The 19779-nt window shown below is 36.2% G+C and overlaps 2 protein-coding genes across 2 annotated transcripts; one reads left to right on the plus strand and one right to left on the minus strand.

Moving 5' to 3' along the window:
* Positions 1-7782: 7782 nt before the first annotated feature.
* On the plus strand, positions 7783-10328 carry LOC131320934 (probable xyloglucan endotransglucosylase/hydrolase protein 23). Its single transcript, XM_058351855.1, has 3 exons — positions 7783-8236; positions 9298-9491; positions 9667-10328. Exons 1-3 carry the CDS (start codon positions 7967-7969, stop codon positions 10052-10054), a joined length of 852 nt encoding a protein of 283 aa, XP_058207838.1. The 5' UTR covers positions 7783-7966; the 3' UTR covers positions 10055-10328.
* Positions 10329-16818: 6490 nt separating this feature from the next.
* Positions 16819-18009, minus strand: LOC131321375 (putative F-box protein At1g47790). The gene has a single exon (XM_058352358.1). The coding sequence runs from the start codon at positions 18007-18009 to the stop codon at positions 16819-16821; it is 1191 nt and encodes a 396-aa protein (XP_058208341.1).
* Between the last annotated feature and the right edge of the window lie 1770 nt (positions 18010-19779).

Consider the following 19779-nt stretch of genomic DNA (forward strand, 5'->3'; position numbering starts at 1 on the left):
GAAAAATGAGAGTTAAATTTTAATCAATCACCTGTCGCTTGCAGGTAGATGTTCCTTGCTTAAATCTGTTATTGAGACCATTCCCTCCCACATCATGCATTGTAATCTTCTTCCGGTCTCTGTTTCCAACAAAATCAACCAATTAAACCGCAATTTTCTTTGGGGTTCAACTTCAACCCAACGAAAACCCCATGCGGTTAATTGGAACCCAGTAACTCGGCCTAAATCCGTGGGGGGTCTTGGATTAAGGAAAATAAGGAATAACAATCTAGTGGCCATGGCTAAACTGAATTGGAAATTTAGCAAAAATCCAAACTCCCTTTGGGTTCGCGTTCTTAAAGGTAGGTATCGCTCCACCAATTGGAAGAGCTCTCGACCCTCCACTACTTGGAGGGGCATTCAGGCCGGTAAAGATCTTTTTGATAAAGGTACGCGCATGCGTCTTGGGGATGGTCTCTCCACTTCTTTCTGGCTGGATAACAGGACGGGTGAGGGCCCTCTTCGTTCTAGAATTTCCGGTCCTCTTGCCCACAATGAGATTGGTCTCAAAGTTAGAGACTGTTGGTCTCACAACTCTTGGAATCTTGGTTCCCTTTCTCACTCTTCCTAATGATATCCTTTCCTCGATCCATACAACCACTCTCCAATGGTTCAACCCTACCCCCGATCAAATTATCTGGAGCCCTACTGCCAATGGGGATTTCAGCTGTAACTCTGCCCATTCACTTCTTCCTCAGTTCCTCCTGATACCAATTTACCCTCTCATCTCTCTTGGAAGTGGATTTGGCACCTCCCTTGCTCTTACCGCATCCAACACTTTGTTTGGCTTGTCTCACAAGATCGTCTTTCCACTCGCAACAATCTCTTCTTGCGCCATATCACGTCCTCACCGCACTGTGTTTGGTGCTCAGCTGCCACAGAAACAACCTGCCATGTTTTACGTGATTGTAGTAGTGCCTCTAATGTTTGGGCGAGTCTCCAAATACCTCTGTCCAACCATTCTGATGACCCATATACTTGAATTTTGGCTAATTCGAAAGTTAGGGGCAATCACCATTTTGGTGTCCCTTATAATATTGTGTTCCTCTTCGCCATCTGGCACATCTGGACAGACCGCAACCGCTGCTTGTTCGATCACAATTCCAACTCGAATGCTACGGACCTCACTCTACTGGCTAAGACTATCTTGAGTAAGTCCCTGGAGTGGTTTTTTATGGTTCACCACACGAATTCGCCTCCGAAAAAAGACATCTTTGTTGGTTGGGTTCCACCATGTTCTAACCGCTATAAACTTAATACGGATGGAGCTTTTAACTCAACTTCAGGGGCTGCCTCCACGGGTGGGATTATTTGGGATCACCGTGGCCAATGGATTGGTGGGTTTCACAGAAACATGTGTGCTAGTTCCAGCCTTATGGCCGAAATCTGGGCTTTAAGGGATGGATTAACTTTAGCTAAAGAAAGCAATTTACATAATCTGGAAGTGGAAGTAGAAGTGGAAGTGGACGCTAGCGGTGTCATTCAACTGCTCAACGATGCTAATGCTGTGAATCATTCGCTTCGTAACATATTGCTTGATTGTAGGTCTCTGATGCTAGAGCTTGATGTGGTCGCCATCAACCATGTCTACCGGGAAGCAAATCACTGTACGGATGCGTTGGCAAATAACGCTCTGGTGTCGGTGGGAGATTTTCATGTCTACCCTTTTATTCCAAATTGTATTGCTATATTATTGTATGCGGATTTGAGCGGGGTTGCATACCCTAGACTTGTAAACGCTTAATTTGTTTTAATGAATCGTCTTTTACCCAAAAAAAAAAAAGTATAGGGTAGATGAAAAATGAGTTTAATACAAAGGGTTACCTTCGGTTTTATTATTCAGTGGCTTAAGATTTGTCCTTAAATTTAGAATTTCTTTTCTTTTTCTTTTTCCGGGGGCCTGATTTGCTCCTCGTTTGCATTGTGAATTACCCAGCAACATGGCTCTGCAATGAATGACAGCGTACTAGGCCAAAACTCTCTGATTTTACGAAGTTGGTTGAAGTTCAAACAAAGGGATGATCAATGTATATCCTTAATTGTTATTTTCGTGTCTTCTTTGCTTTCGGATAGGGACGATTGGAATTATTTTTAGGCATCTAATTCTTTATTTATTTATTAGCAGATGATAAACATTAGCTTTCAGAATCACCAGATAAGATCCAGGCTTTGCATGAAAGCGTCGGTTGACTGATCGATAACCCAATGCTTGGAGCTCTAGCCATGGGGTCTACTACATAGGCCTCTCTCAATGGATCGAATTCGATCCGAACCCGATTCAAAAAAATCCAATCCGAATCAGATATCGTTGATCCGATAATCTGAATTTGGTAATACCCAAATACATATCTGATCGGATTCGGATTCGGATTAAATTCGTTATCAATCTGATCCGAACTTTATTTTTAAAAAATCCTAATTCCGCACCTTCTGTAAAACCCAATTCCGTCTATGTTGATGGAGGTGTATCTCACACGCCTTTTGAATCTAACCAAAATTTTATCCGAGTCTTCATAATATATTAATCAAAGAATAAAGCATCTATGTATTAATAAGACATCAAGAACTCGATGATCTTATTCTTGTTAAAATGAAATGTAAATTTAAGCTTGAAAATTTACTTTATACAAATTTTATTCGACCACGAGGTTTCAATTTCTGATCGACTTAAATATTAGTATGGATGTACATAGTACTCATCAAACTCTACAATATCTACAATATCAACTATTCGATCAGATTTTTGGTATAGGAGATGGATTTGTTAGATTCAATGAAGAAGAAGATGAGGGCATATATTTGACTTTTTGTCCTTTCCGTTAGTTGATTTTGCATTTTTCCTGTTAATTGGAAGCATCTGCATATATGATTTCACAAAGCATAAGGGGTGTGAATGCACAAATAAACCTAAGAGGGTGTAACCTACAAGAGTCATATATAAGTGGACTTTTCTCTTAGTAATTCACAGTGGTTTCATTTTCCTTTCACAAGACTTTTGTGAGATTCACTTTGCTAGTTGAGCTTCTCCTTTTGTTTTGGTTTATTGTAAGTGGGATAATTGGTGAAACGTCCCATCTTATGCTTCTAATGGGATTTTAAGTCCACTTTTTTTTCTTCATTTTTTTGCTTAATTAAACCAAGAGGTCCCGTCGATTATTACTTGGTAGCTGCTTGTTGACAATATAATTGATTGAGTTAATAATTCTCTTTAGTTGGTTACGCGTTTAGCTGCTCTAAATTGCTGATATATGTAACCCAAAAGCTTAAGCTGTCAGATAGATTAGAAGTCCTAATATTATATTAAGTGATCACTAATTTCCTATCCAAGTAATGTGAAATTGTATTCTATAACATCCCTCTCATGTGCAACCGTGTTTGAAGTCTGTCACATGTACGTAGCTCTTAAGGTGTGGATGATAAATTTTATAAAAATAAAAAAGAAGGGGCCCGGCCGCTTTGATACCATTTTCAGATTTAAGCTTTTGAGTTAGATAAAAAGTTCTTATCAACACTGATTTTGTGTTTAAAGTTTCAGATTTGTTCCTTGATCTTTTGCATAATAAACCATTTATCACTCTTCTTAATTTGTTCCTTCACCTGATTGTTGGGTGATAATTTGGTTTGGTATTTTGCTTGCAAAACATGACTGACTAGGTATTGGGTTCTAAGTTTACGAAATCGAGGAAGTTAATTAAAAGGGAACAATTTCACTTTGGAAAGTGGCTTTAATTATCTTATCTAGCGATTTGCGTCAAAAATTTATATATTGGGCGACTGCAATTATTTTGAGGCATCTAGCTAGCTAATTGTGTGTGTGTGTGTGTGTGTATATCATAGTAAGTACTCCTACTATATGATAAGCATAGGTTTCAGCATCGCCAGATAAGATCCAGGCTTTGCATGAAAGCAACGTTTGACTGATTCTATATAGAAGAACTACTGCTGCTGCTGCATGTATTTGGAGTTGATCATCAAGTACTGTTTTAGTTTTAGATTAAGATATAGAGTAGTATACTACTACTACTACTCCTACTAATAATAATTAGTACTTAAATTTCTAGCAAAACAAAACAAAACAAAACGCGCGTCAATCACCATTGACCCAGTCAGAAAACAAGTTGCTCTAGTTTAATACTACATTACTTACTTGTACTTCTAGTCCTCCTAGAATTAGCTAGAGCACGGAATTACTAGTATAATTTTTTTGGAAAATGAAGGCTAAAGACGTGTTTCGATAATTAATACCCGCCAAAACATGTCCTTAGCCTTCAGTTTCCCTAATTTTTTCACTCCGGCCCCGGCGGTCTCATCATCTGTGACTGTCACGGACATGTCGTGATTTTTATCTTTTGACTTTCGGCTAATGGTAATTAATTAGCAGTAGATGTTACTGTATGGAAGTGGCCGGAGATTGCCCAAGTTTCACGCCATAATTGAGACTACTTTTGACAGCCCACCAAATAATTAATTACTCAAGCTTCATCTCATCCATCTCTTCCCGGAATTAATTATTACCATCTATCAGTAAAAATTATTTGGTGGTGCCACATGCATGGCGCGTGGTGCCTCAGGACATATCATCTGAATATATAATTAGTTACTCCTCTCCCTGTGGTGGGACTAGAGGGTCTAGTGGCAGTGACCGCTACGATAAGAATTTTAAAAAATTTAATTATTATATATATAAAAAAAATTATGCCTAATTTATATAGTCTTGCCACCACTAGATTTTTTTAGTATATATTTCGCCACTGCTAGGATAAAATCTTAGTTCCGTCCTTGCCCGTGGAATCTCGACTTGACTGCAACGATGTACGTACTCAGACTTGCTTGCTAGAAGACAATCATCATCGTGTGATTAGAAATGAAATTAATGTGAAACAGTACACAATCTTAAAACATGATCCTGTGACAAAAAGGATTAGGACACTCTAATATATATATAGTACTACTGGAGTAGCATAATTTTGGGGAAAGACAAGTACGTACTATTAGATTTATTCTCCCCCATCCCCCAAATGAGGCATTGTATTTGTTGGGCACTTCTCATTTACTGGAGTACTACAATTTTTTGCTCTCTCTCTCTCCAATGTTCCGTCATCTCTCTGCACAAAAGAACCACTAATAATTGGAGTACATAGGACAAAATTTGAGAGCTTTTTATACAATTTGCCATATGACAATATGCATGACAGCTAATATATAGCTACCTAGCAATTTGAGTGATCAGTAGATCATCTAATCAACTTCTTGCGTTTTTGATGTACTGTTTCTCCTATTAATAGAACCTCCTAACATTTTGGCAAAAAAAAAAAAAAAATCAACTTCTTGCGAGCGATCAGTACTATGTTTATACGAACAAATGCTAAAAACATTCTATGAAATTGGTGGACTTAGTCATATATAGAGAGTACTGCTACATATATATACATGAAGTTGGTGGAGACAGGAAAACAATATTTTCTTGCATGTGAAGTACTAGCAGTATTAATCCTACCTATTGTTGTGGAAGAGAAGCTTTCGAAGAAGAGCTAGATGATCCCTTGATTATTGAGATTGATTTAAGAACATTATTTTATATTATTGATATAATGATGTTACTACGGTTATCCCATATGCAACATGAGATTAATGCAATGGCAGATCAAGAATGCTTTTTTAATTAGCAAAATTTTTTTATTAAAAAACTCGATAAGGGTGGTACATTGAGGAGAAAAGCAAAAGCAATGACGAAACATCCGCTTCATGATATTGCAGTGGGGGCAAATAATTATTCATAACGTCAACAAAATTCACCATCGACTACAAGTAGACATCATTGTGGAAAACAATTTATACATCTATCTATTTGTATCTGTGTGTGTGTGCGCGCGAGCGCACATATAAGTATTCACCGCTGAATTTATTCATTAAGATACATCAAAAGTCCTTATTTATTTAACGAAAAAACTATTAAAAAAACTATTTTTTATTTAACATAGAAGATCAATAGAATTCAACGAACAAAGCGGTGTAACAGCAAAACACGTTTGTTTTACTATTCTGTTCTTCCTTCTTGGGGAGCTCTTAAGAAAAGGACTATATTTTCTTGTAAGTGCAATTTGTTTATACCCTTATATTTTCTCGTCGATTTGAGCCGTTCATATATATATACATATACATATATATAGATATATTACCGCTTGTCAAATAAATTAACGTCCATGCACAAATCTTTGTTGATCGATCAGACTCTTTGAACCACTTCATCGAAATACTTTTATTCAGAAAAAATACACGATCTAACCATGTTTTTCAAATATAAATGTTCTCACCAAGATGTTACGGGCATTCAATCAACTTGGATTTTTGTGTGGACAAATTATTTGACGATCTCTCCATTATAAACGGCTCTAATCATTGACAAAAGATCTAAGACCCTGTTCGTTTTGGAATTTGGATTTGTAGGTTATGAGTGTAAAGAGAAATATACTCCCTCCGTCCCTTTTTAAATCTCCTATTTCGTAACTCCAACTTATTAAAAAAACACCATCATTATACCTTTCACATCAACTTTTTCCTTCACTTTCCCTACTTACCCATCATCATTACACTTTTTACTTACTTTTAACTTTTCAAAATAGAATCTACTTTTAGGGACAAAATAGACAATGTATCAACTTTTATCCACTAACTTTACCAAATGAACACTTATTAAGGGACAGTCCAAAATGGAATACTGGACTATAATAAGGAGACGGAGGGAGTAGTAATTATTGAAAATAAGGATAATGATTGAAAAAAAATAGGGAAAGTCTTCAATACACACCCCTTTAAGGTGTGTACCATATGCACCTATTGTGTGGTTCATATTGTGCCACCTCATAAAAAAATTACTTGTAGGACCGATCATTCATAACATTTTATTTCGTATCGTAACTTTTATACTAAAAATTCGTAACTTTTCATCATATGATTCATAACTTTTGAGTAATACATTCATAACATTTTGGGAATCATAACATTTTAGTGTATTTCAATGAGGGTGCATATGATACACACCCAAATAAAGGGTGTGTATTGTAGCACTTCCCAAAAAAATAAAGAAAAAATAAGAATAATAATTGAAGAAAAACAAGATATTGATTAAAATCTAAGACCCTAAAAGTAACGGGGTCTAATTAATGTTTCAAACTATGCTTTACCGTCCTAATTGTATTCCAGAGCTTGATAGGTAGAAGGTAGCCTTAGCTGTTATGAATCGCTATAAAGTTGAGGACCCGCTATTGACTTGGACAGCCTTCAAATTTCTCCATGGCCATAAGATTAATTACGTCTGACAACTGTGTGTGTATAGCAAGACAAGACATGTATGGAATAGAACCCCCCACCATCCTCCTATCATTTTCTCTCTTACCTAAAGATGATCTTCTATTTGTGTCCGTGCTAAGTTATGCGCACTTCAACTGATTTTGAGAGATAAAAATTTACTGTTTACTAGCAAATACGTATTTTCTATAAAATAAACTGGTTCAAAAAGAATTGATAGCAAAATTATTAGTAGTTGCCCAAATGATGGGAATACGTACGTACAACTTGATAACCCCTTAATTTACAGCATCTTAATTAATTAGCTAGCTGTCTGGTCCCGAACACTTCACCGTGCCAAGCCAAGTCAATACCTATCACTCTAATTTCTTTCCCAATTCCACACGTATGCATGCATTACCATATTTCCCACCCACCCACGCACTTCAATACCATTGAATATTGATCCTAACATCTCTCTCTCTCTCTCTCAAACACGCATGCAAAGTTGCAAACAACTACTACTATAAAGACCCCAGCCATCCTCATACATTTCACCACCATTTTTTGGTTATTCCTACTATCCTAGCTAGATAGACCACCGTCACTACAACCAAACAAAATAACCAGTAAATTAACAATGAATTATCACTCAATGGTTTTGGGTTGTCTTTTGGTAATTAGCTGTTTGGTGGTGGCAGCGTCTGCTGGTAACTTCAACCAAGATTTCAAAACAACATTTGGTGGTGGACGTGCAAACATACAAGACAGCGGGAATCTTCTCACTCTTTCCCTTGATCGGGCATCTGGTTCGGGATTTCAATCAGTGAATCAATACATGTACGGAAAGTTTGACATTCAGATGAAGCTCGTCCCTGGTAATTCTGCTGGCACGGTCACCACGTATTATGTATGTTCATGTCTCTCTTTTCCATTAGTTTCTGTTCAATATTTCTCCTCTATATCCCGGACTTTACTATCTATCAGTTCTTAAAGTATTGACACTTATCATCCGAAGAAGTATGTCTTGAGGTTTTTGTATTTCAAAATCCCAAAGTCCTCACTTTGAAATAATGAAAGCATGGTACATAACAAGACCGGTGACGGTTATCAGCTTATATCGAATAGTGAGCTTGGGTGAGTTTGGAATAAGTTAATTATTCTTAAAGACGGGTAGATAAAATTTATCTTAAATAAGTGATTTTGTTTCAAAATTTCATCAACTTATCTTGGATTAATCATTTTTCTGGACAAATAAATAAAAAGGGTTACAAAATATGGACTTTGAAAAAGATAAAAGAACAAAAAATAGTAAAATTGGCCTTTTTTTTTGGTTTTGGTGAAATTTCTTGTCATTATTTTACTTTTTGGACTGCGCTCTTCAATACGAATGATTACTTACAAACAAAAAAAAAAAACCAAAAAGGCAATTAACTTATTACGCCAAAGTGGTCCTAGATGCCTACGTACACATGTTTATGGACACTAGTACCAAAGGTTCCAAGTAAAACTTGTGTCGGTCAGTGCAATTAGTAGTAGTACCAGAACTCGGAGATAAAGGTTTTCTATCGTGTGCAAACTGCACAGTATATCAACCCAAGAAATTTGGCCAAGTGGTTGTAAGAAAGTAATAAGTGTTCCTCCATGAGATCATAGGTTTCATTTTAACGAAGGCCAAATATTCCAAATCTTGGGATCACTGGAGGTTATGCTCGGTCTTTGCCTTCAGAACCCCAGAATTAATCGAGGTGCGCGCAAGTTGGTTCAGACATCCGTTTATAAAAAAATAAAAAAAAATTCCACAATATATGTTTCTAATAATTTGTCTTGCGTAATTTTATATATATATATATATATATATATATATATATATATATATATATATATACTTGTCAAGGATTAATTAATACTGTAATAATATAGTTGCATGCATATATAAACTCTACTGTATATATATATATTGCATGGCAGCTGTCATCAGTAGGGTCAGGTCATGACGAGATCGACTTGGAATTTCTTGGTAATCTAAGTGGAGACCCTTATGTCCTCCACACAAATGTTTTCGCACAAGGAAAAGGTGATAGAGAGCAACAATTTTATCTTTGGTTTGACCCCACAAAGGACTTCCACACCTACTCCATGCTTTGGAATCCCCAAACCATCATGTAAGTACGTACGCGCGTAAGCGTAACTCTCTCTCTCTCTCTCTCTCTCTCTTGATCTTTAATCCCTGTGTGTGTGTGTGTGTTTGTCTCTGTGTTCATGTTTCTAATTGTTATTATATATCTGATCATCTAATTCGATCATGATGATCGATCTTCACTCAATTAATTATATCAGCATCTCAGTGGATGGAACTCCCATAAGACAATTCAAGAATATGGCATCAAATGGGGTCGCATTCCCAAATGGGCAGCCCATGTGGATATACTCAAGCCTGTGGGACGCTGAAGATTGGGCTACAAGGGGTGGCCTAGTGAAGACCGATTGGAGTCAAGCCCCATTCACAGCCACCTACCGCAACTACACTGCCCAAGCCTGCATTTGGTCTTCCACTTCTTCTTCTTCTTCTTGCACTACATCCAGCTCCAGTGCCAATTCCTGGATGTCTGAATCTTTGGATAACACTGGCCAAGCAAGGATTAAATGGGTCCAAAACAACTACATGATTTACAACTATTGCACTGATGCTAAGCGATTTCCTCAAGGTTTTCCACCCGAGTGCTAGCCCCGGCCACCCGATCATCCATGCCATCATTTGCATCAAATTAAATTAAAGACATGCAACATAAGATCTCTATATATATTTGAGATAGCAAGGAGCGATCAGCTGGTTGGTTACTTCATCAAGGATTTACTTTCTTTTTATTTTTGTTTGTATAAAATGCATGCATGCATGCTACGTATTTGGTCTTAATTTACAGTCATTAATGATTTATTTTGTACGGAGATCGATCTAGTCTAGTGAATATTGTACAATAAGGATAAAGTTCCATTAAGCACTTGTACCGTTTGTATCTATATATATATATATATATATATATACATCCTTTCATATATATATACACAATTATTGGATTGGATGGATGATGCAATCATGCATTGATCCTTGTTTAAAAGATGATCAATGCCGAAATAATTAATTGATGAAGTAAGTACTCTTGGATGTGGAATACTTCTCTCTTTTGAGTTTAGATCAAGAGAGATGTGGGTATGTATACTTTTCAAACAGAACTAGATTTAGACTTTATTAACTTTATCTTTTGTCTTTTTGCCATAGGCTCCGGTTAGTGGTTTTGTATGGTAAATTACGACAGCCGGTTATTGATCCATCAACTTGAATTAATTAAGTACATACATGAAACCGGAGGGAGGTCCGGAGCACTTGTTAAACAAGCTAGCTCAGATCTGTCTCTCTGCCTCTATTTTCTTCCTCTTAGAGCATCCCCATTTGTAATAAGCAAATGATCAGTGTGGATAAACAAATTTAACAATAATGTTCAAAAAATACCTCACATTATAATAAGAAGCAAATAACCAAATTTCACTTATTCTATAACCAAATTTAACAATTTTTACCAATAACCAAACTCAATAACTTTAAAACACCACATATTAGAATCGTCTTATCTAGACGAATAATTTGGTATGGTCAGGTACGTGATTGAAATTCGTTTGCGATTGGACAAATGTACATTGTGTATTGTGGGGTTTTTTTTTTTTGTTAGGGATGCAAAAATAACCAATGTGGATGTAGAGGTTGTTAAATTTGATTATGAACTAAATAAATAATTAAATGCTGTCGTGACATATTTTGTTTATTGATTTTGATTATTATCATTTCAGATGCTCCTATACAATGTGTCTATTTTTTAGTAACACCAAAACAGGTTAGATGGTTGAAATGATGGGTACATGGATGTCCACCTACTCCCATTTTCGGGTTTTATTAGCCACGAACACGCATAAAATGCCCAACTGTTAGGATATAAGATATAGTGGACTTCTCATCAGCAACCCCAAGGCCCAAGACAAATTATTTGAGACCGTACTTACCCACTTTTTATTGAGGTTTTTCTTAGGTTAACATTTCGAGTCCGATTTTTTCCAACCTCACTTTTATTACTTGTTTATTTTAACTTGTAAGCTGTCTCGTCAGATTTAATCATAGTTAGCATTAAAATCCACAAAATATGAGAAGGATACGTGATCTACTTTCTGTAAACTCATTGAAGATAAGTGTTCATTAATCAAGATTATTGCCGACGCATGCACGTTTTTCCGGTGCTTTTATTTGGGGAAAATGATGGCCAATGACGTGTTTTGATAATTAATACCCGCCAAAGATATTTTTAGCATTAACAAATGTTTTCAGTATGTCCTTAATGGGTATTAATTATCAAAACACGTCCTGAACCGTCATTTTCCCTTTATTTGTCGAACACAATGTTGGATTACTTTTCTTGGGTCCTTTTGTTTTGCTATTACTTTTTTTCCTGTGATATTAGCTCCTACCAAATATTTGGATTTCCTATGATTCGCTTACACAATTTTTTTAGTTTCTAATTTGAAAATATCCTCTCTCTTTTTTTTTTAAAGTGGAGAAGTGTATATGTTTTATGATAAGTATTTGATTCAATCCAATTATTCTTTCTTGTCTTATGCCAAGTTGAACTTTTAGGGGAATTTTTGAACGAGCTATTGTGTGTTGTTTAGTGTTATTCACTAATTAATCAAAGTGCCATGGTATTCAAGTTAAATGGGAGTAATTCGTTTATCTGGTCTTAAAGTGAAACAAACAATCCTACCTTTTTTTCTTGAAGGAAAATTCTAAAATCAGCCCAATGGACTGACAATATTAAATGTGTGAATGTTTATTAAAAGGTGTAAAAAGTATACAGAAATACGTATTTTTCTTATCTTCTAGTGTACTTAGCTTCAGTCTAGTAGACTGACAATAGCAAGACCCTTTCTTGAAATACCAATGCTTCAGTATGTGAATTCATCAAGGCAAGTTTGAAAAACAAAATCATCGGAGCAAAGGCGGCAAGGAAAATCTGTTCGGATTTTTCCAGGAGTGAACCCATGCGTTTTCACTTCTACAAGGAATAATTTCCAAATAAGTAGATTTTGTATTATTAGCATAATTTTGTGACCTTTAGTGCTCGCTATGGTTAAATCTAGTGGGACCTGCAAGTTAAAATGAACAATAATTAATGCTACAGCTAGCCACCGCACGAAATTGCCATGGCAGGCCACCACACGACGTGTGGGGCCCACTTCGGGTGGGTCTATGCCTAAGGCCGGCCCTGATCTCTACCCATTCATCTATGGATTCGCATATATTATATTTAATGTGTTTCTCAAAATGCAGATATTCACTTTATTTTCGTATCTATCACCTACATGGTTACTGTTGATACTTTTTGAAGGTAACAATTAACAAAGGGGAAGTTAATTTTCGCACTCCTCAAATTGTTAACAGCACTCCCAAGGAGAGTGCGAAAATCACTCCCCTTAATAAAGAATGTGTCGTATTTTGGCAAGAGGTAGCGAATTCAAGCCTTGATCCAATGTTCAGCCGTCATCATTGCTTTCTCATCTGGTTAGAATCTCTCCCCGCCAAAACAAACAAAAAAAGAAAAGAAAAGAAAGTACTTAATTTCAATTGGCTGAACTAATTAATACTCAACGAAAAATAATCTCTAAGTTCATAGGTGATAGGTTGTTGGTAGACTATATATGCTGTTGATTAGTGATTTGGCAAAACAAATCTCTTGCACTCTCATTTGAAAATAAATACTATAACTTCCTAATAATTTTCTGAGCCAAAAAAAATTCAATTTTATATTGTGCTTGAAAATTGGTATTGCAAATAGCCGTCTGTTGAAAATTAGTCACTGTCTAATTAGATGTGGCCATTAAACTTCATGAAAGTTAGGGCCTTTCTAATTCAAAACCCACAATCATTTGGTTTATAGGATCGGATGACAAATACAAATATATGCTTTCCCCTGCAGGTTGTATGGAAAAGAGAACTTCGGTTTGTACTCCACGATATCGAATTTCTGTTAACGGATGCATGCATGCACGTCTGTATTATTGCTGAAAGCACCACAAAGAGTAAATTTAATTTCGTGGGGGAACAGCAATATTCCATGTATTTTCTGTTGTTTTTCGATCTGTTGTATTTTCTGTCTCTGATATGAAAATCTACTTACTTCATACAAGTTTAGGGTGAGTTGTTGATAGATTCACTTGTAAGGGGATACCATAAATCACGTCTGAAATTTTCAGAAATGGGTTACACAGCTGAATGAACAAAGAAGTAAAATGAGAAGCCCGGTATTTTCAGAAGCATACTATTTCTGCTGAAGTCTTACCGTTAGTCCCAATTTCGTCAGGACCAAATTGGACCCTATACTTTCATTTTCATAATGTGCTTGTTTTATGGAGTAACATGTAGATTAAAAAAGGAGAACAAGACTTCTTGTTATCCAAAGCTCTTAATTTGGTCATCGTCACTCATGCTAGTTTGCATTCTTGAGGCAGGCCTTTGGGAAAGCGCTTGATATCGGTGCAGTAATCGTATATCATGAATTTATGTCGCACCCAATTTAGCTTTGTTTGGCCTACTCTGCCCAGAGTTTCGGTTAGCCAAGATTTGTGGGAAGGTTGGTTGAAACAAGATGAGGAACGCGGCCTTGTGCAGGCTAGGACATTGAAGTTTTGGTACGAGGCAGTGAATGGGGCAAGACTCCAATCAATCTTGATACGCCCACCTCTTGTTGCCCAATCACTAGCCTCCCAGAGTGAGCACTGAATTTGCATCTGTTGGTCCTTCGGGTAAGGTACGCCTCTTGATTCGAAATTCTTGAACTGTCTAATGGGAATCTCATCTACTTAAAAGTAGAATATCACAAAAACCAATTAAAGGAGTGATGTATAAATGATTGGATTGGTCTCCTTGACGCTTTTTGCTGCAGCGACATTTTTTGGAGCCAGTTCATACAGGGTTTTGCTCGAATTTTAATTGAGCCCCACTAATAAATGGTTGGATTGGTCTCCTAGAATTATTTGAAATGTGCGTAAGCTGCCCGGACACCTGAGTTATTAAAAAAAGAGTAAATCATGGATATATAGATGTGCATATTGACGGCAATGATTATTCATTAGGCATTCTCTTAATTAGCTGAGCACGTACAATGCGAGCCAAAATAATAGAGTATGGAGCATGACAAATTAAAATGGCAGAACATCATCAGTTAGTTCATTTAAGCAGAACTTCGCCCTTGAGGATCAATAAATGGCATTGCTGTAAAAGTATAGCAATTCAAGCACGTGGATATGAAGGGCTTGAACTCTATCACGATGGAAATATAATACTCCATTAATGCTGTAAAATGAATAATTAAATAATGGCATCGAATGTGCTGCCATCCCATTAGGTAAACTGCAATTCCCTTTCTTTTTTTTTGGTTTTCTTCTGCAAACAAAGACTGCTCATACTTATTTGGTTCACACGCAATCATTTCATGGTGGCAACATGCGGTATATAGTATAGTATGATTATTGCTCGGGCAAGGAGAGGAGTAGAAGACCGGGCATGTCTAAAATCCATTGCGAGTCAAAGTCTCTACTGCTGCCAGGGCTCCCTCCTATCGAAAATTTTGGAGCTGGTGAACTGTCAACTTACTATCTCAGCCAACGGAACTTATTCCAGAGACAGTAGAGGACGAAAGGGGTACTCTCTCAGCCGGGCGCATTCTGAAGGCATGCAGTCCAATTGACAAAAGCTGTTTTGAGAAATGTATGCACAGTCTAAGACATATAGAAAATACACAGTCTAAGATGTATAGAAAATACATAACAAAGTTCATACCCAACCAATAAACATAAAATTCAGGACACGATTCTCATCTCTAAGGCAGCCCATTTGCATCAAGAACAGATTGACAAGATCACATATTCAGAGGATCCAAACGAAAAAATGCAATTGCAAAGACGGCAAACCCTGCAAAATATCACTACTGACAAATGCAATTAGGGTTGGGTGTGGGTGGTGGTGACACTAGAGAGGAGCATCCAAATTAACCATTGTATTTAATTTTCCTGAACCATCAACAGCATACGGCGGACAGAAGTAAACTCTTCAAATGAATTATAGTACATGATCAAGTGGGAAAATGCTAGGGGATGACAGACCAACTTGCAAGGAAAGGTAAATAATTTAGATGTCACAATTTGGACGACCAACTAAAGGAACATTCATGCTATTCTCAACAAATAAAAACTGCAGTACCCATACTACAAATCAGTGATGTAGAAGTCTACGGTGCCATTCACAAGCTGCACAGAACAAAACGTCAAAAAGATATAAATGCAAAAGACATGCTTAATTAAGGCAATATAACGAGGGCTCCACAGACATTAAAAATTCAAAACTTGCCATAAAGATGACAAAGCATACAAGGAGGGGGAGCAAATAAGAAAACAAGAAAAGCAAGAAGAATGTATGAAAGACTAATTTTTCCTGTATAGCTCTCAAACTAGTTTCAAAATAACAACCAAGCATGTACAAGTTCCAAATCTCCCCTTTTTTGTCACCTGCATTTGAGGGATGTACCGCCATCGCATGAAATTAAAAACATATGCTAGTTGCAATTGCAAAGCAACTAATTTTCAAGCTCAACAGTCATATTCTGAGATCATGCAGGAAGAATTGAATCTGTTCAATATACCTGCACTACGAATTATACTGTGCTGATATATTGCATAACTGCAACAGACAAGGTGCATCTTTGTTTCTGTTTCTTTTCATGGAGTTGTGCTCCACAAAAAACAAGCTAATCTAAACCCCACACGACTAGAACAGAGTCCATAACCTTATCTAATACATCTTGAAACATGCCACTCACTCTCAACAACAGCAATAAAAAATATGTGCCAAACTGAAATGATGCTTATTTCCAAATCTTACCAAAGGAAGGGCAGAACAGAAAAAATCAAGGCTGCCAAAAATAGGATGAATTCCAATATGACGACTTAACCAAAGAAATAATTTGAATAGAATGCCAAGCAGAGAAGCATAACTAATATCCAGTATCATTCTAGTACATCACAATTTGTATCAAACATGTCATTAACATAGAAACAAGAAACAAACCAAACATATCAGGGAGAAAGGTAGAAACAACTCCGAGTTCATTAAACTTGTGAAGTCTCCTTCAAAACTAGTCATTACTGTCTTTGTTCAATCAGAAATATAAGACTGAACCAAAGTTCTCTAAAAAGTTTTAAAAAAAAAAAAGAAAAGAAAAGAAAAGGTTCCATGGTAATTCTTTAGCATTATAACCTGATCCAATTGTGTTGGATAGCGTTTTGTTAGTGCTTACTGTTGGGAGAAATCAGAAAAATAATTTCTTACCAACCAAGGCTGAAACGCCCGAACTAACTTTCATGCAAAAAAAGAAGATGAGAAGAATTTTATATCTATCGACTTCCCAGAGAAAAAAAGCTCTCAGTATAAAGCCGTAACCATGTCCATTCTCCAGCAATTAGGTTGTCCATCCTTTTGAAGCTTTTGTTCTCCAAGTTGTAACAGTTGAGACTCTCTTGCTTCACGTCAATCAGAATTTCTCCATCCCACTGATCCAAAGGAAGGATGAATTCCAGCAACTCCTTGCCAAAGCCATTCAGATCGATACTATACTCCTTAACCCATTCATGGCTCACGCAATCCTTCAACACCCATATGTCCATAATAAAAGGTCGCGATGCACTATCAACCAAACATAACAGCCCCCTCAACTCCACCAATGACCAAACAGCCCTAGGATCAAAACACCCTTCCGGTGGTGAAACCGTCCCAAACTCTTCCTTGTCCAAATCGAAGGACACAATAGCTTCATAACCCGGATGGTCATACGGTTCCCAAATCATCCAATAAAACACATTCTCAACCAAAACCCCCCATCCTCTCACCACGTAAGGGCAATAGGAGTCGACCACCTTCCAAGAACAATTAGCAGCACAACCACCATCAGTCAGCCTCATAATCTCACACCCAAAATCAGAATCACCACTAAGATCCAAACTCCTGTCAAACAGATGAATCAAGACATACTCATTTCTGGAGGAAATGTAGCCCAAACCAGCATTAACTTCCCTGGACGTACAACAACTGGACTCGGGCAATTTGACAAATTCTTGGGTACTAGGGTTGCAAACATAAAAGCTATTTTCAGCAGCAAAGCATAGCAAATCCGATTTGGAAGGCAACAAATCAAGGATATTATCATTAACATCAATCTTAAACTGATCAAGAAAGTGATTTCCATCAAAACCCAGCGAAAGGACCTCAACAACATGGGCATAGGCGGTTTTGTTTTGTATTCCGGCGGAGGATTGGGCATGTTCATCATCATCATCATGATGCAGATTGGGAGTAGTTTTATTACAATTACGAAGCAAGAGTAAATTAGGGTAGTGAAGAGATCTGTTGCGATAAATGACAAGGAAATAGGGGTCAGTGATGATAGAGAGCCATCGTTTGGAAACAGACTTGAACTTACCAAGAGCCTTCACCGGAAGCCTCGAAAGGATGTTGAATATCAGATCCGGAGGAAGACTACTAGTCTCAGAGCCACCGCCTGTGCCTGTGGCCACCAAAAAAGAAGCCATCGCTGTTGCTGTTGTTGAGTTTAAAGGGAAGATATACCGGTACATTTGATCACTTCTCCTTCTTCATCTCCTTTTTGGTTCCTTCCGTATTTGCACCAGGTGACTCGTTTTCTTCCGTTTCTCCTTTCCTACAATTAGATCTCAATTTGTTCATTTAAACAAGTACACTTTCAAAATCACGTTTAGGTTACAACATATAATTATTAAAATCAATCAATTGAAAACTCTATAAATAAAGGACAAAGCTATGGTACACAAGGTATACCGTATGTCTAAATCATGATAATTTATGATTTTCATTATGACGATTTTTGGTTTTTTAATGCATATTTTTGATGCTAGTTACAATTTCTACTTTAAAATTTACCTGTTGAACAGGTCATTAGCAGGTTATCCATAGTTAAAAAATATTGTTATTATGTAACCATAATTATTCGTACCAGAAATCATAATATTTGTACTCCAACCAAATATATGTGTACAATATCACAAATTAAATAATGCTACCCACAAATGTTATGACAATACCATAAATTGACATTATCTTACCACAATGAGTCGTACCAAAAATTCTTTTACACGTATGATATTTCGTAACAAAATCAAAATATGTCGTACCAGAATCAACAATTGTTATACCCAAACAAAATACATATGTAAAATACAAAAAATTCAGTAAAATAACCAAATTTGTTATGACAACACCTAAAATTGTTATTTTCTTACCACAACGTGTCATATCAAAAGAAAACATATTTAAATACTACAAATTATATAACAAACCATAATTGTTATGACAATACCATAATTTGGCATTTTCATGCCCACAACTGTCATAGCAAAGAAAATTGATTAAAATATTCCGTAACAAGACCAAAATATCACAAATTCAGTAATATAACCAAATTTGTTATGACAATGACATAAATTGACGTCTTCATACCCATAACGTGTTGTATGAAAAAAATTCAATTGGAATGTTCAGTTAACGATAGTTATAATTAACAAAATTCCAAACCATAAATTCAGTAATATAACCAAATTTGTTATGACAACACCATAAATTAACGTTTTCATACCCACAACGTGTTGTATAAAAAAATTTAATCAGAATATTCAGTTAATGATAGTTATAATCGGCAAAATACCATACCATAACTAAACGTCGTTAGCGAATATATTTTTAGAATGATCGATCATAACTGTTAGAATATCAAGTCATACAATATTCAGCATTGTCACCAAAATTAGATATCGATAACTGCGTAATAAAAAAAGTTTAATATATCCAGATACAAGAATGAAATTGATCGCTTATCATTACACCCTTAATCAGACAAAAAAAATCCTTTTACTATTGAATTTTGGTGCCGATGAAAGGGCTTTTTAAACCCTATCGAGCCAAAAAAATTACGTGGATTATTTAATCAACAAGTATAACGAAATCAATAGTTTTGATCGTCATTATGGTGTCGCGGTTGCAAGTTAACCGTACATTCAGTTACAACAGAGAAATTAGTTTTATATCAAGTATATTGAATGCACAATTCTAAATATTCTTTTGGTACGACACATTGTGGTAAGAAAATGTCAATTTTTTGTGTTGTCATAATAATTATGGTTATGTTATGTAATTTGCAGTATTTTACAAATAAGGGAGAGGAGAGAGAGTCAAGGAAGAGAGAATAACTTATTACCTGCTAAGCCATTTTTTCATTTTATTAATTGATTTAATAAATGAGTGGTCCGGATTATTCACTTTTAAATCCA

The sequence above is a fragment of the Rhododendron vialii genome, chromosome 3a, assembly GCF_030253575.1.
Source record: "Rhododendron vialii isolate Sample 1 chromosome 3a, ASM3025357v1".
NCBI classification, from domain to species: Eukaryota; Viridiplantae; Streptophyta; class Magnoliopsida; order Ericales; family Ericaceae; genus Rhododendron; species Rhododendron vialii.

Coding starts and splice junctions, on each gene's coding strand:
- LOC131321375 (XM_058352358.1), bottom strand. CDS start 18,009: ATGGCTTCTTTTTTGGTGGCCACAGGCACAGGCGGTGGCTCTGAGACT.
- LOC131320934 (XM_058351855.1), top strand. CDS start 7,967: ATGAATTATCACTCAATGGTTTTGGGTTGTCTTTTGGTAATTAGCTGT. Junction 8,237..9,297: donor GCACGGTCACCACGTATTAT/GTATGTTCATGT, acceptor ATTGCATGGCAG/CTGTCATCAGTAGGGTCAGG. Junction 9,492..9,666: donor TGGAATCCCCAAACCATCAT/GTAAGTACGTAC, acceptor TAATTATATCAG/CATCTCAGTGGATGGAACTC.